General features: G+C 37.3%; 1 protein-coding gene across 1 annotated transcript in view; it reads left to right on the forward strand.

Annotated features, from left to right (window-relative positions):
• The first annotated feature begins 1,775 nt into the window (after positions 1-1,775).
• The window catches only part of RAPH1 (Ras association (RalGDS/AF-6) and pleckstrin homology domains 1), a 56,823-nt gene continuing 32,288 nt past the window's right edge, over positions 1,776-26,310 (forward strand). Inside the window, 3 exon segments of the mRNA XM_049773169.1 lie at positions 1,776-1,895; positions 3,594-3,699; positions 4,289-4,794. Of these exon segments, the coding sequence (XP_049629126.1) occupies positions 1,776-1,895; positions 3,594-3,699; positions 4,289-4,794 (732 nt within the window).

The following is a 26,310-nucleotide window of genomic DNA, read 5'->3' on the forward strand; positions in this document are numbered from 1 at the left end:
AGGAAACTGAATTATCTACCTGATTATTTACTTGCACTTTTTATGGTATAATTTTTCTTCATTTCACAAGTAGTATTCAAGTTCTTTATCATACACTCCTTAGGGAAGTTCTCAGGAAAATTTTGCTTAAAATGTCATCACATAGTGGTACATTTTATAAATGAATTTGAAGTTTTATTTGTAGTTCCCTTAAGTTTTATAGTCCAGTTTTAGGTCCTTGACTTTTGTAGGAGGTGGTAGAGAAATAAGGTTTTAACCTTAAAATGGCGTAGAAAGTGATTATTGAATGGGATAAATAGCTAAGAGATTAAAATGTTTTTTTTTCTCTTTGAAATATTCATTTGACTAAACCTTGCTAGATACATTTGTATTTAAACAGATTTGTACAAAATAAAGTTATTTATTTCATTAAAGTCTTTTGAAATTGTTCCTATGTGTTGTGTTCTTACAGAATATGTTAGTGGAAAGGACTATTATAATCTCTGCTGATTAACTGAGTACTATAATTATTTTAATTTTTATAAATGGTTTCTGGTCATTACTTGATATTGCTTGTTCTTTTATTATCTTAAAACTTGAAATTTAATCATTCATTTCTACTCACTTGTCAGACCTTTCTGCATTAGTGACTAATTTTAATATAAATTATTTAATGAGTATTCATTACATAGTTGCTCATAATACATTTGTTCCAAGACCAAGACCAATCCCACTACCAATGTAAAATTCTCTCCACATTGTCCTCAGATTCCCATGCATTCCCAAACCTACCCCCACAGAAAGCACAAAATGTTTTATATTACTTGTTTACAGCTAAGTGCAATAAAATAAAATTAATTTTTAAATAGTATAATAGAAAATTTGTGAAAATTAACTTATCTTGCAATTAGGTTTTAAAATCATTATCAGAAGGTTTGCTAAGCAATTTGTTGCTAGTTGGTCTTCTATTATTTTATTTCTGACTATTAGGTAACTTTGACTTCACATTGATGTCTAAATTGTTGTGTTCCTACTTGGATATCAGTACTGAAAATATGTGGGGTTATCATTGAATTCCAAGCTCTGTGGCTAATATCTCGGTTCTTGTGGGAGCATGATTTCAGCTGCCAAGGCTTCCAGAAGTATAAGAAGGTGGGGTACTGGGATATCCACTCCATAAAAGTCCTGGAAATGTCAGCCTAAATACTAGCAGCATATTTTGAGTTTTGGTCAGTTTGGCATCTCTGCAGAGCTTCATGGTTGTGGTGAAGCTGGGTCATTATGGAAGTAGTTGTTCTGGGTGATGGGTACAGAAGGCATGGCTTCAGTATAGAGTTAGCTCAACCCCTCCTCCCAAATTTCCATTTTCAGCTGCATGACCGGTATATCCATAATTTTTCACAGCTAGGTATACATCTTCTTGAAAACAGAGTGAGTCTAGTCAAATGTAGACATAGCAACTGCATTTATCTCTGATTTCTTTTTCTTTTTTGGGGGTGGGCACACCTGGTGATGCTCAGGGGTTACTCCTGGCTATGCGCTCAGAAATCGCTCCTGGCTTGGGGAGCACCCAAGCCAGGGACACCGGGGAATCGAACTGTGGTCAGTCATAGGTTAGCATGTGCAAGGCAAATGCCCTACTGCCTGTACCACCACTCTGGCCCCAGATTTCTTTTTTTAATCTTTATTTTTGAAGGCTTGCCTCCAGAGAGTTGCAAAATATATCTGAATATATGTTTCAATGATTTTTTAAGCTTAGTATACTGTTATTTATTTCATACAACTATCTATTTCAGATGGAGCAGCTATCAGATGAAGAAGTTGATCATGGTGCTGAAGAAGATAGTGATAAAGAAGATCAGGACCTGGACAAAATGTTTGGAGCCTGGCTAGGGGAGCTAGACAAGCTCACTCAGGTTAGGAGATAACATACTAGACAAAGATTGGATTCTAATTGTGGGACTGAGATTCCTAGATCACAGTGGGGAAATCAGAGACCTATGAAAGGGGAGAAGGTTGGATGGATAATGGTACTTTGGTGGTAGATTGGTATAGTTGTATATTATATAAAGAGGGGTGAAACTGTTCTCCTAAAACAAAACTTTATACTCCAACACCTAAATGAAAACAAATGAATAAGAAAAGAAAAAAGATTGAATAGCTTTGAAGTCATTGCTGTGTACTGCAGAAAGTAAACTGTTTGGACATGAGACTAAGGATCTAGGTTACATTCTATAATGCTACAAAACGGGAAAAAATGCCCAAAATGTTTAGTATATGTATAGTAAGTCTAGTATACAAGAAATTATCTTCTGGGTTATATTAAGAAAATTTTAAAAAATACTTGTGACTCCCTAGAGGAATTACTTAAGATATGTTTTATAAATTGAATTGATAGCTAGAAAGGTTTGTTTTATCTTCCCAAAACCTGCAATGCTCAGGGGTTATTCTTGGCTCTATGCTCAGGAATTATTCTTGGTAGTATTCAGAGGAATATATGTGGTATGAAGATCAAACTTGGGTCTGCTGCATATAAGGCAAGCACTCCACTTTCTGTATTATAGCGCTGGCCCTTAGAAAGTTTTTAAAGCTTAAGATTTAAAGATCTGGGCCAGCACGGTGGCGCTAGAGGTAAGGTGTCTGCCTTGCCAACGCTAACCTAGGACTGACCGCGGTTCGATCCCCCAGCGTTCCATATGGACTTGCTGTGGGCACTATAATTATTTTACAGTTCTCTCATACAGAGAGAGTTTTTTTAAAAAAGAGGTGTTATGGGCCAGAGCAGTGGCACAGCAGTAAGGCGTTTGCCTTGCATGCATCTGACCTAGGACAGATCTCGGTTCAATCCCCCCCAACCCCCCACATCCCATATGGTTCCAAGCCAGGAGTAATTTCTGAGCGCATAGCCTGGAGTGCAACCCCTGAGCACTGCCAGGTGTGGCCCAAAATCAAAAAAAAAAAAAAAAAGAGGAAGTGTTATATTTCATTAGTTTGTATTTTTGAGGTTAGAATTGCCCATTTTTCTTCAGGTTATTTAATGCTAAGAGGAAGAATCTGCTGAAACAAAAAAAATACCTTTGAAGAAAGAGAGAACATTCTCTACACCATATTTTTGGGGGGTTCTTTTTTCGGGGGGGTTCTTAGCATACATTTTTAATAGTAAATTTATGTAGAATTATCTCTTACTATATAGTTGAAGAATTAAGAATGCAATTACTCCAAACTATTACATTTTCAAGTGCCTTTGTAAACATAAAATGGGCAAAAACATAACCATGATAATATGAAAAAAATCATACCTTTCTTTAAATCTATATATTATTTAGGAAAACTTCTTTTGTTTGTTTTTGGGGCACAACCAGCAGCACTCGGGTTACTCCTGTCTCTGCATTCAAAAGTCATTCTTGGCAGATTTGGGGGACTAGAATAGATGCCAGGAATAAAACCCAGGTCAGCTACAGGCAAGGCAAATGCCTACCCACTGTACTATCACTATGGCCTAGAAAAACTTTTATTTTAAACCACCGTTTTATGAAATTCATAATGCAAACCATTATCTTTGTATACAGTTGAAGTCTTAATTTAACATGAATTACTAAACTTTCTTTTTTAAGAGTTTGGATTCCGACAAGCCCACAGAACCAGTAAAAAGGTCACCTCTTCGCCAAGAAACAAACATGGCCAACTTTTCTTATCGTTTCTCAATATACAACTTGAATGGTAAGAATAAAATCAGAATCATAAAAAGAATATCCAGATATATATAGAAACAATGCAGCTACAGTTTTAAACATTTCACTATATGTATAACTTTGCTGAGTTCTTATGAAGCAGGATTAAAATAGCTTTCTAGTTGAGTTATTAGTACATAATAAATACAATACTACTCACGGGAAAGCCCTCAGCAGACTTAATTTATAGTACTTGGAATTACCATTTCAATCTACTGTTTTTACTCTCTTTTGGGACAGTTTCAGCAATAATCCTTCAACAAGGCCCCTGTTTTTAACAACTGTGGCATAGTGTTGCATGGGATGATACTAAACCCTTAAATAATAAAAGTTTTTCCCATTGTTTTTATCTTAAATTTTTAATTTTCTTTTAATTGCTGCAATTCATTAATGAGGGGCTATTTTAAAATAGTCCGGAACTTAGAAACAAACAAAAAAGCTTAGAACTGCTTTAGGAGACTTTAGGCCCAATGGGGATAAAATTTTTTGGTCTTCCCTAAATTTATTAACTGATTTACAATAGGATATACAGATTCTGATGAAATCTAATGTGGAAATGTGTGCCTTGCTCATTGCAGAAGCCTTGAATCAGGGGGAAACTGTGGATCTCGATGCCCTAATGGCTGATCTTTGCTCCATAGAGCAGGAGCTCAGTAGTATCGGTGCTGGGAACAGTAAGCGTCCAATCACAGAAACAAAAGCCGCTCAAAAATTACCTCCCAGCCGACCGGCAACTAAACATGGCACCTTGAGAGGATTATCTTCTTCGTCTAATAGAATAACTAAGTCTTCACATGCCAACTACTCCCTGGATGACATCACTGCCCAGTTAGAACAGGCCTCCTTAAGCATGGATGAGGCTGCCCAGCAATCTCTCCTGGAAGATCCCAAGCCCATAGTCACCAATCAGCATCGACGAACCGCCTCCGCGGGCACAGTGAGTGATGCTGATGTTCGCTCTGTCAGTAATTCCTCTCGGTCCAGCATCACTTCAGTTGCCTCCAGCATGGACTCTTTGGATATTGACAAAGTAACACGCCCTCATGATCTGGATTTGACACATCCAGGGCAGCCAATTACTGAGGTAAATCAATGGAACTTGTCTTTCTGGTGTTCTAATATTAAATACTTCAAATGGTATTGTAATAAGGAGAACTTTTTTGGAATAACCTTGTTATTTTTTTTCTACATTGAAAATCTGTCAAGGATTTCTTTGAATGTGAGTGTAAAAGCAGACTAAAAGTCATACATGGACCACATATTGCAGTGTCACAAAGATGTCTAATAGATTTAGATTCAAAATTTGTCGAGCGTAAGTTTAAAGACTAGACTAGAGAAGTAATATATTGGTCAGAGAATAGCATTGTCACAGAGATGCTTAAGAAGAGACTTTGTTTCATTTTTATTTGGGGAACTATTTGTAGTCCTTGAATTACTCAGTTATTTCACAGGACTAAAAAATCTTAAAGTATGGGGCTGAGGAGATAGCTCTAAGAGTTAGCATACATGCTTTGAATTTCTGAGACCTCAAATTTGCTCCCTGGCATTGCATTATCTCTTGAGCACCCTCAAGCACTGTTTGGCCTAAGCCTGAGCATTTAATCATCAGACCTATTCTACCAGTTGAATTATTTAATGCTGGGAGTGGCACTTTATATCCCCTGCCCTGTTCCCCAGCATTGCTGGTTAGGCATTCTGTTTCAAAAACTGAAATTTGAAATTTGAAAACTGTTTCTACTTGATATTTTACTAAGCTATTTAGCTAGTAAGTTGACATTTGTTATTCAGTGTGAATTCATTTTATATACACAATAAATTTTAAAATAAGACTCATCCCCATTGTAGACCTCCAAGATTTTAGTTCTCTAGGTTTGTTTTATTTTATTATCTCTAGTGTTGTGCAATGGGAAAAGGCACTGGACTTAGCAGAAACGTAATTTTCAGTATATCACTTGCCATTCATTACTCAGAGGGCTTAAAATGAATTATTGTGTCTGTATGAACACCATACTTTTTATAAGTGAAATAAACTAAGAGTAACTGGTCTACCTTCTTACAAGTGGTTCAAAAAGTCAAAAGTTATACAGTGCTCATGAATGTACTAAGGGCCAGAGATTGAACCCAGGACTTTATACCTGCAAGGAATGTGCTCTTCCACTGAGCCACATTCCCAGTTCAAAAAAAAATTTTTAATGCCCTGATATAATAAAAACAAAGTAAGGAATTTAGAATGAAATTAGTTTAGCAGAAGCTATGTTTGATGAAGGAAGTTTTTTAAGGGAGATTGCAGTTTTGTTAAGTGTTAGGGTGAAAGAAGAAAATTAGTAGGGGTAAAATAAAGCCAGCCTCCCATCAGTTTTTGTATATAATTCTCTCTAATATAGTCATCAATGGTGCAGTCATTGATGAATATCAGTACTGAAGTAAAATCTGAATAAAATGGGAGGATCTAGAACCCAGGGCCAGGGATGTTACCAAGTGAAAGAGCACATGCTTTGCCTTACTTGTAAGGCCTTTGATTTCATCCTTAGAATCACTGAGGATTAAGATTAACTAAATAATTAAAATTAAATTTATCTAAGTTGTATATATTCTATGGAGAATTTCAAAACGTTTCTACCTTATCCCTAGTAATTATTTTTAGTACCAACTGAATAGTGTGTATCATTCACTTCTTTCAGTTTCTCTGTTGGAATCTGAGTCCTGTTTTATTAGGTTGTGCTTTGTTGGTTATGCTTTGTTTTGCATGTTGATATTCCTTCTTTCTAATCGGGATTTTCTGAACTGGGTTAAGAGATCTTAGGATATATTGCATCCTCCAAATCAGTAAGGTGATCTACTTGTGTATGCACACATTTATATCTGCACCTAAATGTGCTTTACTACTCTTCAGTAAAATAAAATCATGATAACTTATCACAAAACAAAAAGTAAAAAGCCTTTTCTTAGCTGACACTTCAAATGGTTTCAAAGACAAAGATACCAGTATTCAACTATGTAATGTTCAATATAAAGTTTGGTGAATAAACTAGGAGTAAAACAGTAAACAGAGTTAAAGTTTATCTAGTGTATTCCTTTTCTCTTGCCCAGAGATGAGTATAAAAGTGTTATAACTGATTTTTTTTTCTGGATTTAGATTTTAAAAATGGAGGCAAACTAATTAAACATCAGCAGTTTTCTGCAGTACATCATAGCACTCCAATGTAACAAATGGGTTACCACTCATTCATGTGCATTCTAGCTTTGAAAATTTTCTTATGGCTTTTAGTTGGTTGAGGGGCTATGCCCAGTTATGCTCAGGGCTTGCTCCTGAATCTGTGCTCAGGGATCACTCCTGGCAGGACTTGTACTATCTGAAGTGCCAGGGATCAAACCTGGTCTGGCCGCTTGCAAAGCCACACCTTACCCTCTGTACTAGCCAGCTCACTCTTGTCTTCTTGGGAATGCCTGATAGTGTGATCAGTGTGTGAGGCAGTAGGATTCCTGTCAGCTAGTCCTCGAAGTCTTCCTCTCATACCAGTTCGTTAACCTAAGATTTTCTCCACTCACTTTTGAGAGGAGGATGGGCCTAATCTCATTATCCCCAGGGATCAGTCTTGGCAGTACTTAGGAAACTTCACAGAATCAAGGATTGAATGCGGAATTGATCCTGCATGCAGAGCTTGTGCTCAGCCCTTCACACTCTTTGGCACTATACACATTTATGTCATCTCGTCCATGTACTGACACTGCTGCCAGATTGTCCTACAGGGTTTCATTATTGGATATTCCCTCTTTCACCCCCACTGCACCTTCCCACCACCACCACCACCCCCCTTTTAAAACACTGGTACTCCCTTAGGAATAAATTCTTTTTTCACTTGGAAATTCAGAACTCTTAGACTGTCTTTGATTGTCCATAATTGAAGGAGGTGCTGACATCTAGTGGGTGAAGTCTAAAAGTGCTGCTGCTAAGTGTCCTACAAAACACAGGACACACCCCCCAAAGCCACCAAGAATTATCTGACTTCGAATAGTATCAATGTTGTGACATCAGACTCTGCAGGCCACCAGCAGCAAGTTGGCAGATAATCCTGTGTGTTATGTGATGCTTTTTATTAACAGTTTTTCAGAAAGGCTGAGAAAGTACCAACATTAAATCATGTTTGATTTTGCACAAATCTGTCCAGCCAGTATCTTTCTCCAAATACCAGGCTCATCCGCCAGTCTCTAAGCACTGTCTTCATGTAGATGTTTAATAAATAGGTAGATTAAAGTCACTAAGTGAAAACCAGGGCCAGTCATGGGACTCAGAGTGGTGAAGCATATCCCTGGCATTCATGGTGCCCTCAGCTTCATTCCTCGTGCTGGTTGTCTCACATCTTTTCACCCTACCCACTTGTCACCAGCACAACTGGGTGTTCCCACTCCTGGACCCAGCACCTCCAGGCCTGAGCATAGCAGTATCAGGACTAAAACTAAAATGCACCATTATGACTAAGGACAAACGTATTTGCCTCCCAATAGTTATGCGTATCTCAAAAGTAAAGTGAGGTTGATTGTTCAAAAAAGCTATTTCCTGGGGCTGGAGGGAGAGATAGCATGGAGGTAAGGCATTTGCTTTGCATGCAGAAGGACAGTGGTTCAAATCCCGGCATCCCATATGGTCGCCCGAGCCTGCCGGGAACAATTTCTGAGCAGAGAGCCAGGAGTAACCCATGAGCGCTGCCGGGTGTGACCCAAAAACCAAAAAAAAAAAAAAAAAAAAGTTATTTTCTAAAAATTGAAATAGCAAGTCAGTGTCACCTCATATCAGTGAGAATAGCTAATACCAAAAAATCTGAAGCAAGTAGTAGTGGTGAGAATGAGTTGTAAAAGGAACAGTCACTCTCTGTTGGTGGGGTTCAGCCTCTATGGAAATAATAGGGAGATTTAGAAAACATTTAGAGATAGATGTACCAAAAATACTACTCAGCTATAATAAAAGGTGAAATCCTACTCTTTTATAACATGGATGGAACTGAAAGGTGTCATAATAAGTAAATCAAGTCAAAGAAGATGGCAAATGCTGGATTATTCCATTCATAAAAATGAAGAGTGGACTCTGCAGAAATAAAGCTACCAATGGGGTTTGAGGGCCTGGAGTGATTGGACAGACTACAGTAGGTAACAATAGTTGTTGAGGAATTTTGGCATATTGTTGGTGGAGCTGTAGAACAAGTTTATGCATAAATATTAATTATAAAAGTTATTGTAATACCATATTTCCTTAGTCATTAAAAAGGAAAAATTTATTTCCTTTAAGGCTAACAGATCATTTACTTTTGATCTATAAAATAAACTAAAGGATTTAGGAGATATACAATTTGTCTGAAAAATGGGTGAATTCTCCCATCTTAGAAGTGTACTGCCTGAGGAAGTCTGAATGTCTAATTAGGAATATTTAAAAGTATATATTATTTGTCGAATGTTAAAGAGTATAAGCATGTTGTTGCATAAAATTATTTTCCTTGGAAAACATACATGATTTAAGAATAATCTTAATCAGTATTCTTAGGACATCCATCAGTAGTGTTCACTTGCTACCTTTTTGTAATATTAGATTTCTTTGCAGTTGAAATTAGTTCTAATAAGGTACTTAATTTTTAGCTCATATGGAAAAATATTGCCTTCGATTTACTAGAATAACTTTATATATGCTAGCAGATAAAGCAGTATTTTTTAATGGGACAACAGCTTGCAGTTTTATTTGTTTGTTTGTTTGGTTTTGGTTTTGGGGCCATACCTGGCAGTGCTCAGAGGTTACTTCTGGCTCTGAGCTCAGAAATTGCTACTGGCAGGCAGCTTCAAGGGACCATATGGGATGCTGGGGATTGAACCAAGGTCTGTCCTGGGTTGACTACATACAAAGCAAACGCCCTCCCTCTGTGCTACCACTCCAGCCCCTAGCTTGCAGTCTTATATGGTTATTCAGTGTTATGAATAAAAGGTGAATGCTAAAATTGACCTTATATAAATTTTCAGTTGTAGTCAAACTTTACTACGGTTGCTCAAAATTGAGAATTTTAGATGTGAAATTGCATTTTTAAAATGAAAATATTTTTAAAGCTGTAACTATAATTTATGATAAAAGTTAAAAGACTTCTGAATACTAATGTGTATATTTACCTGGTAAATATTATGATAGGAAAAAACTTCTTGGTATGTGAATTACTAAAACTTTTCAAATTGTCATTTTTCCTTATGTATAGATTTTTTTATTTGTGTACTATAGCATTAAGGTGCCAAAACTCACTATGATAATATCAAATTGTTATGAGCAACAATCTGAAATTTTATATGGTCAGGAGCATGGGACTTTCCGAACCTTTGAGTAATATTTATACTTAACAAGATGATTATTATTTCTCAATTATTGAAGGGTCTGAGTTTCTCAAGATTCTAATACTGAGTTGTGCAACTCAGTATCTGAGAATGATTGTCATGTACCAGCTTGGTCTTCAATCTCACATTTGGCTGCCTAAGGAAGTTAAGAAATGGAACATATAACAGATAAAAAGCAGGGGGGAATCAATGATTACTCACAGACATACATTCCAGGTCAACATGTTATGTATGTCTTGGTTCTTGTGTGTATTTATAAGAAATCTGAGCCGTTTTTCTTCAAGGAAGTAAAAATTTTGGTTTTCTGTCTGAACTTTTTTTTCTGTCTTATTCTGTGTTACAGAGGGCTATTTCTTTTTTTTTTTTAATAAAAAAGAACACTCTTCTATTTTTAAAATTAATGAGGCCTATAAAATAAACACATTTTAAAAACATTACTGGCTATGTGATGACAAATATAAGGAAAATGTAAGAGTAATAACAGATGTTGTGTTGGGTGCTTTTCTGTATTAGGCGTTTTGCTTGATGTATATTAACACATTGAACCTGTACAGATCTTGTGGAATAAAAACCAGTACCTTTTCTTTACATGCAAGGAACTGAACCCATGAATAACTAGTGAAAAATTTAAATCTAGAGAGCTAGTTTTGGGTTATATTACAATCATTTTGCTTCATTGCTAAAATGATGAAGAATCAAGATTAGGCTAGACTGGCCCATGATTTATGGAGAGAACTGTAAGGATAGGGAAAACGTGGTTTGCACAGTAACAACCCCAACTTGTGGTATGTTAGCATATTGCTAAATATAGCATTAAAATGTAATCATTCTAACCTTTGTCTAATCTAAATTAATTTCAGCTTAAATAAAATCCAAATGGGAGCTGCTGGTTTCCCATACTTGTATTAAGAGTAAGGTCATTGGTGTTCACTTATTTTTTTATAGCAGACCTTAGAGGTAAATACTATTATTATCCATTTCACACATGAGGAATCCAGTTAAATAAAGCCTCAAACCACATTATCAGTAACTGTGTGAACAATAACCCAGACACTCGAGCTTATTTTCAGTGAATGTGAAGAGCATATATACAGGTTAGTCAAAGATGAAATCACCGTGTCTTATTAGCACATTCTTCACTTTGTTTTCTAATTGTAATTTGAAGGTGTTTAGCTGTCTAAAGCAGTACTTCATTTTTTGTTTTTTGTTTTTTGTTTTTTGTTTTTGGGCCACACCCGTTTGACGCTCAGGGGTTACTCCTGGCTATGTGCTCAGAAATCGCCCCTGGCTTGGGGGGACCATATGGGATGCCGGGGGATCGAACCGCGGTTCGTTCCTTGGTAGCGCTTACAAGGCAGACACCTTATCTCCAGCGCCACCTTCCCGGCCCCCAGTACTTCATTTTTTAATCACAGCCTGACGTAAGGCTAGTCCTTGACGAAGGTTTGGCATCTATGTCCAGATCAATGCTTTACTTTCTTTCTTCTCCTTCAAGGATGCTGACTTGCAAATGGTATACTTTATTTTACATATCATGGATTCAGTTAAAAACATTAATAATGCACAAGTTACTTTGTGATTTTATAATAGATTTTTGAGAAAGTGATAGATAATTTATTAGTGAACCCACAAATAATATATGATGTGGTATTTGTGTGAAGAATTGATTCAGTTACTTTTCTACTATTCCATTGTACTTTTGCATTTTTGTTAATGTAGCAACATTTACTCTTTGTTTGTATTTGGGCTATTTTCTGTTCCTTTGGTCACTTTGTGGTTTTTTGGCTGAACACATTAAATATAGATGCTTAAAAAAATTAACCTGTCAGCCCTGAGAAATACAGCTAGAGTGAGGGAGCCTAGTTCTATATGGATTTTTTTAATTTCACAGATTTTTTTTAAAACTTAGATCATCATTAACCTTACATAAACAATAATGCAAATAACAAGCCTGTTGCTTAGCTTTGCTAATTTTAATTTTGCTACTTTGACTTATTTATTGTTCTTTTATATTTGTTTTCACTAAATCACTTGAAATTTGTTTGCATATGCTCCTTCAGCTCTTAATATTTCATCTTTATTTTTGAAGAATGAAGATATATGTTGGGTTTAAGGTCTCATTGATAAAGATTGTGTATTCTTTGTGGGTTTTTTTGTTTTGTTTGTTTGTTTGTTTTGGTGCTCAGGGGTTACTCCTGGCGCTGAGCTCAGAAATTGGTCCTGGCTCAGGGGACCATATAGGATGCTAGGGTTTGAACCCAGGTCCTTCCTGGGTCAGCTGTGTGCAAGAGAAACGCCTTACTGCTGTGCTACCACTCCAGCCCCTAGGTTGAGTTTTATAAGAGCATGCACAGGGAGAAAAACAATAACGTCTTGATCTGTCCAACCATGTGACATGAAGGCAACAAGAAATAGACGTACATTCCAGAAATAGTAGAGTAAAACTATTGAAAATAATTTACAACGCCCTTAGGATATTATGTCATGAAGGATATGGATAGAATACAATAAATAAATACAGTTTGAGTACAATAAAAGGTATGTGTACAAGAACAGGAAAGATAGAAAAGCGTTCTGGTTAAAAGATCATTGATGATTTTGTGAATGAAGTACAGGATTCAGAATGACTCAGAATGAGGCTTTGGAGAGAATAAAATGGATGCTGGTTGGGTTGCAGGGAATGAAGAGATACATAAGTGGACAGAAAGTACATGATAGTATGAATTTAGAAAACTTAGCAGTTAGGGGCCTGGAGAGATGGCACAGCGATAGGGGATTTGCCTTGTATGCGGCTGACCCAGGTCGGACCTGAGTTCTATTGCCAGCATTTCATATGGTCCCACTATCCTGCCAGGGATGATTTCTGAGTGCAGTGCCAGGAGTAACCCCTAGGCACTGCTGTGTGTGGTCCAAACACCAAAAATGAAAATTTAGCAGTAAAAAGGAGAAGATAGATTAAGGGAAGCTATTTAGAATAACATATTATTTTTCCTATTAGCCTCAATTAATTGGCTTAGTTGGATATCAGGTGACATCTTTAAGAGGAGAAATCAGTGGAAATTAGGCATACTTAACTTTGATTTATATGAATAAATAAGATCTATTTATAATGAACTAGATATATGGATGTAATATGGAGTTTGTTATAGAACACATTTTGATGAGGAAGATTCTTACAAGAAATGGGTGGATATTAGTAAGAGCAAAGTGAGGATCTAAGAGATAGAAGGGTAAATCTAGAAGTTTAAAGAGCATGAGAAATGTTTCAGCTAAGATTAGAGGGAGTGACTTAGGGAATAAAAAAGATTGAGTCCTGCCAAGGAGCAGCCAGGCCCCATACTGCAGTATAGCTGTATTGGTTGATAGAAGACACTCTTTCTGCCTAGCTCTCTTTTAGACCCTGTATTACAGGGCTTTAGGAGTAGAAAGAGGTGATCCTTTTTAATCAAAGATAGGAGCATCAGATTCTTTAAAAATTATGACATAGCACAGTGAACAGTGCATGCCTCTTTTCATGACTGTTTTGTTCCAACAATCCATTTCAGTGACCATTTTCTCTTCCTGCATGAGAATGCAAGCTGTCCTTTCTGCCTCCTTTACCTGTCCTTTCTGTCTCCCCCCCATTTTCACAGCATGCTCTTTCCTTGAGATGCCCCAGCAAGCAGGCCAGGCGCCAGACTGACTTCACGGAAGCGGAGCTGACTCCTGTAAGTTGTGTAACCTGCCGGTGGAAGTACTGAAATGTCAGCAGCAGTGTCTTCTTTAAAATGCATGATAATGTGGGGCTGGAAAGTTTTTACAGGAATTAAGGTACAGGTCTTGTGTCTAACCAACCAACCCTAATTTGAATTCTGGGCACCCTTGATCTCTCAGGGCTGGGATCAGTCCTGAGCATGGAACCAGGCAGGAGTAGCCCCTGAGCAGAGAGCTGAGTGGCCCAGCACCTTCACCCCTGAGATCCTTTCCTGCCACATACTTTCAAATAAATGTTAAACCCAACTTAAACGAGCAATATTATGATATGAGGTGCATTGCCTTGAGTAGTAACAGAATCTTATCATATCATTGTTAACATATCTTCTTGGACACTGAAACCACATGCTTGCCTTTTTAGCGTAAAACGAGGAAAGGGCTTTTGACATAGCTGTTAAGATTTATAAATTAAGTTGTTTTTCAGAATGAGTCAATAAAGTAGAAGGGCTTTTTCAGCACTAATGTTTAAATGCAAACCGAATTTATTTATCTGAAAATATATACTCCAGCGAGTCAGTGACTCACAGATCTGAAGTTTTTCGAGCTACACTATTTCAGTAGTTGTGCAAAGCTTGTTAGTGCTCGAAATGCGGCTCCTCCCAACCAATCAATACCCTGAAATGATAAAATAGACACTGGATTTTGAAGACAGTATGTAAAAAGAATATAAAATATCAGTATTTTTTAATATTGAAATTATATTTGGATATACTTCCTATTAAAAGATAATCACTTAACTTATTTTTCTATTTCCTTTTTTTTTTTTTTAGGAAAAATGGGGTTACTAAACACAACAAAAATCTACCTAAAATGTAATTACTAAAATAGTTCAGATTGTATTTGTAATTTGTACACAATTTCTACTGAATAATGTTGCGCCAGTCTTTTCATAAAATTAAAAAAATGCAAACCAGAAAAATTTCTAACCTTTCACTTCCTCCTTCCCTTCAGAAATACTGATAGTGACTGAGGGAAGATACTTCATAACCCTTTAGTAACCTGCATGGTGAAATTTAACTTCACTCTCATCTCTAACCCATTTTCTGAGCATCAGACATATTAATAGAATTCTTACTTTTTCATCCACATGGTGCATGCACATGCTGAGTTACCAGCCCTGATAGTCCCATACTCCTATGTTGAGAAAGTAAGTTGTAACGTCCTTATTATTCCAAGTACCTCATAGAGAATAGTAGATTTCTGCAGATCTATTTTTAAATGAACTTAATGCCCTAACAACTATTATGAAGAAGAAATAGCTTAAACAAAAGTAATTTATTATATCTATTACAGTTTTTAAATGTTTGATTACCATTTTATCAACTGATAATGATATGGTCAAGTCCTGCACTCACTTAAAATGATAAACTCTGATTTAAGAGATCCAAGAAGATAAGAAGTCGGTTTCTACCATAAGTGCAGGATAAACGAAGAGCAGAAACGTAGGTGAGCCCTAGAATTAAAGTGTTATGATAAATAGCAACAGACAGAACGTACTTTGGTGTGATTATAGAAAAAAGGATATAACTAACTGAAGTAGAGACATGCTGATACAGTTTACAGACTTGTCAAATTGGGGAAGCACAAACTTTTTGCAAGTGAGTCATTTTATAATTTGTAAAATCTATATATTTAAATGTTATTAAGGCCATGTACTTAATACAATGTATTTATTTAATAAAATCAGTAAAACGAGTTGGAGAGACAGTACAAGTAAGGTGTTTGCATGGTGTGCAGCCAACTGAAGTTTAATTTCCATTACCACATATGGTCCCCAAGAGTCCTGCTGGGAGTGATCCCTGAGCACAGAGCCAGGAGTACCCTGAGTACTACTGAGTATGACCTAAATCAAGAAAGAAATTACTAAAACTGATGATAAATTTCACAGTTTATAATTGTGGTGACAGAATCATTTCAACTTTATAATACAGGATAGTGATAAAGTGAATATCATTTGACTATTTTACAATATAGCTTTCCTAAGTGTAGCTGAGATTCCTGCATTCCTTCATAGTAGCCATAGTTGTCAGTTAGGTCCTTGTCAGCTCTGCATTCTAAGAACAAGAAATACCTTTCCTAATGACCCTTGCAACACCAGTGCCTTGCTGGCATGGTTCACTGAAAGTTGAAACCTAAATAACAGCTATATAAATTAAAGGTGTGTGTGTGTGTGTGTGTGTGTGTGTGTGTGTGTGTGTGTGTGTGTGTGTGTCTAAATAGCAGCTACATAAATTAAAGGGGTGTGTGTGTGTGTGTGTGTAAGAAAACCTGTGGGTTTAAAATAAGGCGCTGTATTTTTAAAAGTGAATGAGGAAAATAAGGAAGTGCTATAAGAGTAGGAGGTACTCAGTTTTATTCCTGATCTGTGCTCAGGGATCACTCCTGGTGGTGCATAGGGAACCATTTGTGGATGTTGGGACTTATGTTGGACTCACATATGACAGGTGCCTCCCTTTTTTTTGTTGCTTGGCCCTTTTTTTTTTTTTTTTTTTTTTTTTTTTTTGGTTTTTGGGCCACACCCGGCGGTGCTCAGGGGTTACTCCTGGCTGTCTGCTCAGAAATAGCTCCTGGCAGGCACAGGGGACCATATGGGACACCGGGATTCGAACCAACCACCTTTGGTCCTGGATCGGCTGCTTGCAAGGTAAACGCCGCTGTGCTATCTCTCCGAGCTCATGGTCCTTGGCCCTTACTTAAAACCTTGTGCATTTTTTTTACCAGCAATTTATACCAAGAGTAAAGACTAATTGAATGACATGCCCAAATCATTGAGTTTTTAAATCACTTTCCCAACACTCTAACTGGACAGCAGTCTTCTGCTCTGACTCTAAACTCTTCCTCCAATAACCAGTTCTTCCCATACTATTCTGAGAAGCAAGGAACTGTAGAACATGAATGACTGGTGTCAGTAGGGGAAGACAGATTGATAAGATATTTCTTGAAAGCGAAGAAGTTGGATGCTCTGGTATGTAGATTTTGTTTTCTGCTACAGTACCTATAGCTCAGAGGATTTAAAGAAACTTGGCCTTTCTTCATGTTAAGAGATTAAGCAGTAAATAGCCACATGACTGTCCCAATCAAAATGCAATATATGACCATATTTAGCTGTTGATGATTGTCTTATTTTCTCAATGTGACGAGTTTTTGGGTCACTGATGAAGATTCTTATTTTAATTCTTACATTATTTATTCTTATTTCAATTCTTATTTATTCTTATTATAGTTCTCATATTATTATTTAAATAATGACATTTTAAGTTATTTAAATTGCATAATATTTTAAACTGGATAATTTATTAATCTTTAAGCAAATAAAAATAATAAATATTTCTTTTTTTTAATAAATATTTCTTATTCATCAGATTAATTTTGCTTCTTAATAATTTGAAGTCTTTAGGTGGCTCAAATTTGAGACTGAATAAATAAAAGATTTTTCAAGCTTATATGAATTTAAAGTCTGGAATTATAGTTAGCAAATGATTGTTTTGAATGCTTGATACATTTTGTGAAATTTGAAATAAAGTTTTCTGACTAGAGATATTTTTATTATGGACATCTTTTTTGAGACTAATCTTACTTAATAAGAAGAGCTAATTAAGAGGAGGTCTTTAAGAAATTATTTTCTATATGTTTTACATAGCATTTTATAAGAACACATTTTTTGTTTTTATTTGTTTATTTCTTTTTGGGCCACACTCAGTGATGCTCAGGGATTATTCCTAGCTAGGTGCTCAGAAATCGCTCCTGGCTTGGGTGACCATATGGGATTCGGGGGGATTGAACCGGGGTCCATCCTGGGTCAGCTGCATGCAAGGCAAGTGCCCTACTGCTGTGCTTTCACTCTGGCCCCAAGAACATATTTTTTTTTCCAAAATATAAATAGCAAGATGAACAGGAGTGAGGGCGATTAAGCTTATGGTTGTTCTTTTGGGCTTTTACTTTTTTATCAACTGCTTTTATGAATAAACCAATTAAATTTTTGTTTCAGGGTGCTTATACTACTCAGAGGTAAATATCAACTGACAGATTATTGTTCTTACATTGTTTTACCTTATTGAATGTTTTTTTTGTTTGTTTGTTTTTTACATTTTTTTATTTTCTTTTTTTGTGGGGAGATGTGGGGCTTTACCTGATGGGACTATTCCTGGCCAGTGTCTGGTGGTTCCTCAGAAATGCTCAGGATTTCATGTGGTGCCAGGATTGAACCAGGCCTTCTACATACATTCAGCCTCTTGAGCTAACTCTCTGGCCCCAAAATGTTCATTTTCTAAAATTTTAGTTTTCTTTGTTTTTCATGAGTATGTAAAAGGGACAGGCAGATTATAAAGGTTTGTCTTAAATTTAAACAAAGCTCAAAAATAGTTAAATACTAGATATCAAATCCAATTCAATGTGCTGTAGACATGAGCATAATTAAGATTTTCTGTAGTAGGGTTTCTAACCTTTTTGGCAGGGGTTGCTTTTATATTTCTGGTTTTGAGGTCACACTTGGCAGTACTCAGGGCCTAGTCCTGTGTCTGCTCAGTCACTTCTGGTATGGCCCTTGCCAGCTATGTGATGCCAGAGATCAAACCCAGGTCAGCCACATGCAAGGGAAATGCCTTCCCTGCTGTACTATCACTCTGCACATGGGTTTCTAACCTTGAAGTAGAGTGTTCTGTCTGGTAGTGAACAGTTCAAGAGTAAGTACTACACTCTTACTTGTCTTAATGTGTCTTTTCAAAGAACTTATTTCTGTAGAACAACTTGATTATGGCATTTTTATAATATGTAATGTAAAATTATTTCAATAGCTCCACTCAGCTGTACCATACATTGGGCATGAGGATGATCAGTTATTAGGTAACATTGAAAAATCAATATTAATTTGGAATTATATAGGGACAAGTGAGTCTGAATTTTATATATAAACATATATTTTTTTAAACAGCAGTTTACCCTATACAAAGATAGAGTGCTATAAACTTAACTTTACCAAGTGTTATTAAAAAGCTAAAATGGGGGACCGGAGAGATAGCATGGAGGTAAGGCGTTTGCCTGTCATGCAGAAGGTCATCGGTTCGAATCCCGGCGTCCCATATGGTCCCCCGTGCCTGCCAGGAGCAATTTCTGAGCATGGAGCCAGGAGTAACCCCTGAGCACAGCCGAGTGTGACCCAAAAACCACAAAAAAAAGAAAAAAGAAAAAAAAAAAGCTAAAATGGGAAAAGAATAGTTGGGAACATGCTTTATCCAAATCATTGGGGCCAAATCATTTTTATAAAACTATACCATCTTCTTGAATTAATTTGTTTATGTAATTTGCTATATAACTCCTTTATAGCATAACAAAGTTGCCATTAGTACTCTGCAATTATAATGAGTGAATTAATAAAATTTTGCTGAAAATAAATAATACCATTAGGTAAAATATTTGGCTGGTTGTCAAGAGGATAAATAAATAATGTGGCTATCATTTTGTGAATGATGCAATCCCATTTTTTATTAATGAGAATAGGCTACATAAAGTTGTATCAGTCTTGTATAGGCTTGAACAAGAAGGCATGCATTCAAGCACTGGACGTTGGCCCATTTGTGCGGTGCATACAGTTCTTTCTATCATTACCCAGGTGGACAGTCTGACCTGAACTTTGTACAGAGTGATCTTTTTTCCAGGGTGAGGAATCGTCAGCTCTAACACACCAATTGCCATCAGTGGTGATGCTGCTAGGGTGTAGTTTCATTGACATCAATTATGATCAATGGGGAGCATCCTGTTTTTACTTTTCTTTTCCTTTAAAGTTTCATTATGGACATATTTCACTGAGTTTAAGGAAAAGAGAAGAGATTGATTATAAAGTCATTCATGCTTTGTCTGATTTATAATTTAAACACCTATCTGACTCCACTGACTTCTGTTGCTTTTTTGTTTGTTTCTCTCTCTTTCTGTCTCTACACAAGCACTCCTATCTGGACAGGGAAACCTCCCTTCTTCTGAGAAACATTGCAGGAAAACCTTCTCATTTGCTGACCAAGGTGATACTACTTCTTCCACCTGCATGTACTGTTAATGCCTTGTAGGTAGAATATAACTTGCTTTTGCGTGTGCTTTCAGATTTCTCTCATTATGTTTATTTCAGAATCTTCGTCCTTAATATAGGTATTTTGTGTTTAATGGAAGGAGTGATTTACTGATCATAATGATTCTAGGAAATATTAAGGAGTGGAATATGCTTTTAATAAGTTTGACTCGCTTTTTAAAAACTTTGGCAAAAGCTTGACAGTCTCCCTAAGTCTGTTGCACTTCCTCTGGTTGTACATTGCCTTTCATTATAAATCTAAAAATATTAATTTGAATTTTATTAGTAAAGATTGCTGTCCAGTGCAAAGGATGTTTTGCTTTGGGACCCTGCAGTGCAGAGCTACCTGGACCTACAACACTGCTAGGGACAATATGAAGTGAAGGATCAAATCCAGTTGAGCTCTTACTAGGCATTCACCTTTATATTGTACCATTTTCTGACCCTGCACATATGTTTTATAAGAACGCTTTGTTTTCTAATTATTATTTATTGTCTCACCAGCTTATATATTAGTATGTTTACTTTTCTTTTTTCATTTTTTTAGCCATACCTGGGCAAAAAAGGGCCTCACATAGGATCAAACCTGGGTCTAGTATGTACAAGTCAAGCACCTTAGTATCTTATCTCTCTAGCCCTAGAGACTTTTATAATGAGAAATCTTTATGGTAACATAATCATATTAGATAATAATATTTAATAAATATCAAATAATAAAATCTATGGTAACATAATCATATTAGATAATAATCCAGAATGATTTAAATTGGTTTGTTAACAAAGGGTACAGAATAGCAAAGCTGAATAGCTTTTTCTTTCTTTCCAATTCATGTTTTTATTTCTCTATCTAATATTAGATTCAAGAAAGTCAAACATGATTAAAGATAGCTTTTGGTGAAGTACATAATAGTAATTATGGGCAATGTTTTAAAGTTGTGGTATATGGAGTTGTTTGGGGTTTTTTTTGGGGGGGGGGTTGGTTTTTGGGCCACACCCAGTGACGCTCAGGGGTTACTCCTGGCTATGGGCTCAGAAGTCGCTCCTGGCTTGGGGAGCCATATGGGACGCCGGGGAATAGAACCACAGTCTATCCTAGGCTAGTGCTAGCAAGGCAAACACCTTAACTCTAGCGCCACCACGCTGGCCCCTGTTTTGGGTTTTTTTTTTTAGAGAATTTATTCTTATCAATATAGAAATAAAATGAAAATGATAACATTAAACTTCATATCTTTCCAAAAGAAGCTGCTTAATAAGATCTAAGAGTCAACAACAAAACTCTTTTTTTTTTTTTTTTTGGTTTTTGGGCCACACCCATTTGACGCTCAGGGGTTACTCCTGGCTATGCGCTCAGAAATCGCCCCGGCTTGGGGGGACCATATGGGATGCCGGGGGATCGAACCGAGGTCCATCCTATGCTAGCGCTTGCAAGGCAGACACCTTACCTCTAGTGCCACCTTCCCGGCCCCAGCAACAAAACTCTTAGCTTGAGTTTCTTTAATGTAGATCTAGGAATGAGAGTAGAGGAGCTGGAAAGATCAGAAAAGTTTGGTTGTTTTAGTAGATACTAGACACTTTTCAACCATAACATTATTTGCTTTCCTCAGTTATTCCTTCACTCTGCATAATCTCTCTCCCTGAAAGTAGCACATTTCCAGGTAACTCTTGTCTGGAAAAACAATTAGCGACTCCAATCCTATAGCTGCCTTCTTACATTTTTCCCCAAATTTCATGATTCATATCCAACTTAATTTTCTAATAATACTTTTCTGTTCACAATGCCTTCGTGGCCAATAGTACAAGTTAAAAAAAAACCTTTGCCTTGCAATTGGCCAACCCTATTCTATCCCTGACACTTCGTATGGTTTCTGCATTGCCAGGAGTGATGTTGGACACAGAACCAGGAATAAATCCTGAGCAGTATAGAGTGTAAGTCAGCCATCACCACCACCACCCACAGGAAAAAAAAACACAAATTTCTAATTAGTCCAAGATTTTAGCTAACCCTTACTATCCTTGATAGTTCTTTTTTTATCACCTCAGAGCACTTTCTCAATACCTATAGTCCAGAGTTTACCCATTCATTTTATTGCCACTGCCCTAAAATGCTTTTTGATGTCTTAGTAGAATTAATAAGTGCACTTGTCTTTTTAGTCTTCTGAAACAATTTTTGTTGAGCTATTATAGTTGTCAATACTATTGAAGTTCTTGACTCTCAGTTCCAGCGCTGTTCCACTAATTTCTCCACCAGCATTTCACCATCCTGCCACCATCATCCCCTTCTTCCCCTTTGCACTGCTCCATCTCCTCAGGTCTCAGTTCTGTTAACTCTATCTCAGGATTTCTTTCCTTAGAGGATTATTTAATCCCTTTGTTTCTTTGGGTTTGGTTTGGTTTGGTTTGGTTTTGGGTCACACCTGGCAACCTCAGGGTTACTGCTATATGCTCAGAAATCGCTCCTGCCAGGTTCAGGGGACCATACAGGATGACGCCAGAATTCATACCACAGTCCATCCTAGATCAGCTGCTTGCAAGGCAAATGCCCTACTACTGTGCTATCTCTCCACCCCCCCCCCCTTTGTTTCTTATTCCTAATATGAGCAAGATAATCTGGTATTTATCTTATACTTTCTAACTTACCTCACTAAGTTTTACCCCCTCCAGTGTCAAGTTTCAGAGTCAACAAAATTTCATCTTTTTTCAAAGCTGCGTAGCATTCCATTGTGCATATGCACAATGTGTCATGATGTCCCACAGTGTCTCTTTTTATTTCTGTCTGCCCCTCCTTTAGAACGGATTGTACACTGCTCTCAGATTACTATACTTGTTGAGATATGTTCTGTGCTGGGAGCTGGAATAGAATATATTTCTAAGTATTCCTTAGCTATAGGACTTCTGCTTAATAAATACTTAAAAATATAATAACAAGCCTGTTTCATTAAAAAAATTTTTTTATGAGATGAGGAAAAGCTGGGGCCGGTGAGGTGGCACTAGAGGTAAGGTGTCTGCCTTGTAAGCACTAGCCAAGGAAGGACCGCGGTTCAATCCCCACATCCCATATGGTCCCCCCACGGCAGGGGCAATTTCTGAGTGCATAGCCAGGAGTAACCCCTGAGCATCAAACGGGTGTGGCCTGAAAAACCAAAAAATAAAAAAGAGAGAGAGAGAGATGAGGAAAAGCAATAGAGGATATTGGGAAAAGGCATATGTACCTATTTCATTTAGATACTAAGTCAGAAGGGCTCAACTTTGCATTTGAACTTTGAAGAATGAGAAGTCAGCTCAAGGATGAAGGGGTGGAGGCATATTCCATGTTGCAATTCCAGATCAGATCATTGAGTCATGGGAAGTAAGGACTTTGTATTTCTTTCTAAATACAGTTAAAAAAAAAAAACCTCCCTTGGTTCATTCAACAAGTATTTATTAAATACCTACTATGTTCCAGCATTTATTTAATTATTAATAGTTTTTATTAACTACAACATGCAAATTTGTTCATTGCAAGTGTTGGATAAATGCAGTCAATTCTTTCTCATCTTCCATTGTCCCTAAGCAGTGATTCCACAGCCATAGTATCCAAGCTGCTCCTGCTTGGATTAGACTTTTTCTCTTTAACCAAGTGTTATTAGTGTGTGTAGCCAACATCTGGCTCAAACTTCCTGCAGTATTCCTCTTTGTATTATGTAAGTCAGTAGCATAAAACTAAGCATTAAAAGTACTATGGAGAATGGAGTCAAGAATAAGATGGTAGAACTTCCTAGATAAACTGGCCACAGGGGCCTCCTGGTGAGTACCTGTTTCGAAATTATGTACGTTTATTCCTCCTACGTACTACCTGGTAAGGCATCTGGTTTCTTTTACCCAAAAAATGTAATGCCTCCGTTAATGACCCAAAATATGCACTTTGAAAGAGAACATGGTAAGACCTGGAATTAGTACACAGAATAACAGTAGCACTATACTGAGGTTAGATCAGCAAAGGAAATGTTGGTTTTCCCATCACTGAGTAGTTGCCCTGACAGCATTGTAAGTACAGTGGCTTACCTGCATGGAGTTATGAGCCAAGGGCAGCAGCATAAACTGTATCAACGAGTCTTGTAGGAGTGACTCTAGTCATGGCACAGAATTATTTTCTATAACTGGAAGTAGTAGAGTACAAATGGCCATCGTGATGCTCTTCTTGTTCTGAAGGCCTTTTCTGACCTCCTAATCCTCTGTCTTCTTTTTTTTTTTTTTTTTGGTTTTTGGGCCACACCCAGTGATGCTCAGGGGTTACTCCTGGCTATGCGCTCAGAAGTCGCTCCTGGCTTGGGGAACCATATGGGACGCCGGGGATCGAACCGCGGTCCGTCCAAGGCTAGCACAGGCAAGGCAGACACCTTACCTCTAGCGCCACCGCCCGGCCCCAATCCTCTGTCTTCTACTGGTTTGCCACCCTTGACTCCTTTACCTGCTTTATTTTGTCCACAAAGAACTCGCCACTAAGTATTACATTATTGATTTATTGATTCTGTTGCTAAAATGCAAGCTCATGAGAACAATGACACTATCACCTGTGTGTGCCCAAAACCTGGCTTGTAGTTTCAGCAAGCATCATCTGTCTCAAGAAAAATGGACCTCAGGAACTCTCACTCACCACTGGAAAACGGCAATGGGTATTCTCAGTAAACTTAGATTGACCTGCCATATGGCCCAGCAATCTGACTTTGGGATATCTACCTCTAGGACTCAAAAAATTTATTCAAAAGAATGTATGCACACCCTTTATTATTGCTGCAGTGAGTGCAAAGGCTAATATATGGAATCAACCTAGGTGTCCAATGATAGGTGAATGGATTATGAAGATATGGTACACATACACAGTGGAATAGTATGTAGCTGAAAAGAACAATAACATCATGCTACTCACTGTATCCTGATTGGAACTAGAAGATATCATGTTGAGCTAAATAAGCCAGGAGAAACACAAACACAAGATGATCTAACTTATTTGTGGTACATAGAATAACTATGAGAAAATCTAATGTAGTAAAAAGGGGATGCCTAGATCACACTTGACCCCAAAGCCCAGGAAGAAGGAGGACAGAGAAAAGAAATCAAGGTAGGAAAGATGAAGATTAGAAAGGGAAGTAATGGGGGACTAGATTGGGGCTTTGGTTACTGGACAGTGGTATAGCTACAAATCCAGTGCATAGACTCAACAACATTGAAAACATAAGGCCTAAGCTGCAACAACCCACCTTAATCTGCCTGCAAGGGTGGCCAATAGGAGCTGGTGATGGGAGTTGACACTAGTGGTGGGATTGTTGTTGAAGTATATGCCTAAAACTCAGTAACTTTGTAAATCACAGTTCTTTAAATACTGTGTATATGTAAAAATGAAAAGGGGCAAGTGTGTGTGCGAGTGTGTGTGTGCTATACTATTGCATTGTTGAGGTATTAAACTGAATGAGATACCCCCTGAACAGTTTTTACAGAATAAACCATTTTTATTTTTTTTAATAATATCTTTATTTAAGCACCTTAATTACAGACATGATTGTAGTTGGGTTTTAGTCATATAAAGAACACCCTCTTTCACCCATGCAACAGTCCCATCAACACTGTCCCCCATATATCTTCCACACACCCCGTCTGTATTTGAGACAGTCATTCTACTTCTTTCACTCATTAACATTGTTGATAGTTACCAGTGTAGTTATTTCTCTAACTGCACTCCCCACTCTTTGTGGTGAGCTTCATACCGTGAGCCTGTCCTTCCAGCCTTCATCTCTGTTGTCTCTGGGCATTATTACAATAATGTCTTTTATTTTTCTTAAAAACCCATAGATGAGTGAGACTATTCTGTTTCTATCTCTCTCCCTCTGACTTATTTCACTCAGCATAATAGATTCCATGTACATTAATGTACAGGAAAATTTAATGACTTCATCTCCCCTGAAGGCTGCATAATATTCCATTGTGTCAGGGGTCTCAAACTCGTGTCCCCCGGGCCACAAACAGCCCTCCATACAACATTTGTGGCCCTGCCCTAGGGGAATCGTTTTTGTTTTGTTTTGTTTTAGTTGTTTGGGTCACACACCCCCAATGTTCAAGGGTTACTACCGACTTTGCCTCCTGCGGCCCCCAGGTAAATTGAGTTTGAGACCCCTGGATGTACCACAGTTTCTTTAGCCATTCTGTTGAAGAACATCTTGATTGTTTCCAGAGTCTGGCTATTGTAAATAGCACTGCAGTGAATATAGATGTGAGGAAGGCATTATTGTAGTGTATTTTTGTGTTCCTAGGGTATATCCCTAGGAGTGGTATAGCTGGATCATATGGGAGTTCAATTTCCAGTTTTTTGAGGAATCTCCATATTGTTTTCCATAAAGTATTCCCTCTAGCAGTGAATGAGAGTTGTCTCTCCACAGTCCCGCCAGCACTGAT

This window comes from Suncus etruscus, chromosome 5 (assembly GCF_024139225.1).
Source record: "Suncus etruscus isolate mSunEtr1 chromosome 5, mSunEtr1.pri.cur, whole genome shotgun sequence".
Taxonomy (NCBI): domain Eukaryota; kingdom Metazoa; phylum Chordata; class Mammalia; order Eulipotyphla; family Soricidae; genus Suncus; species Suncus etruscus.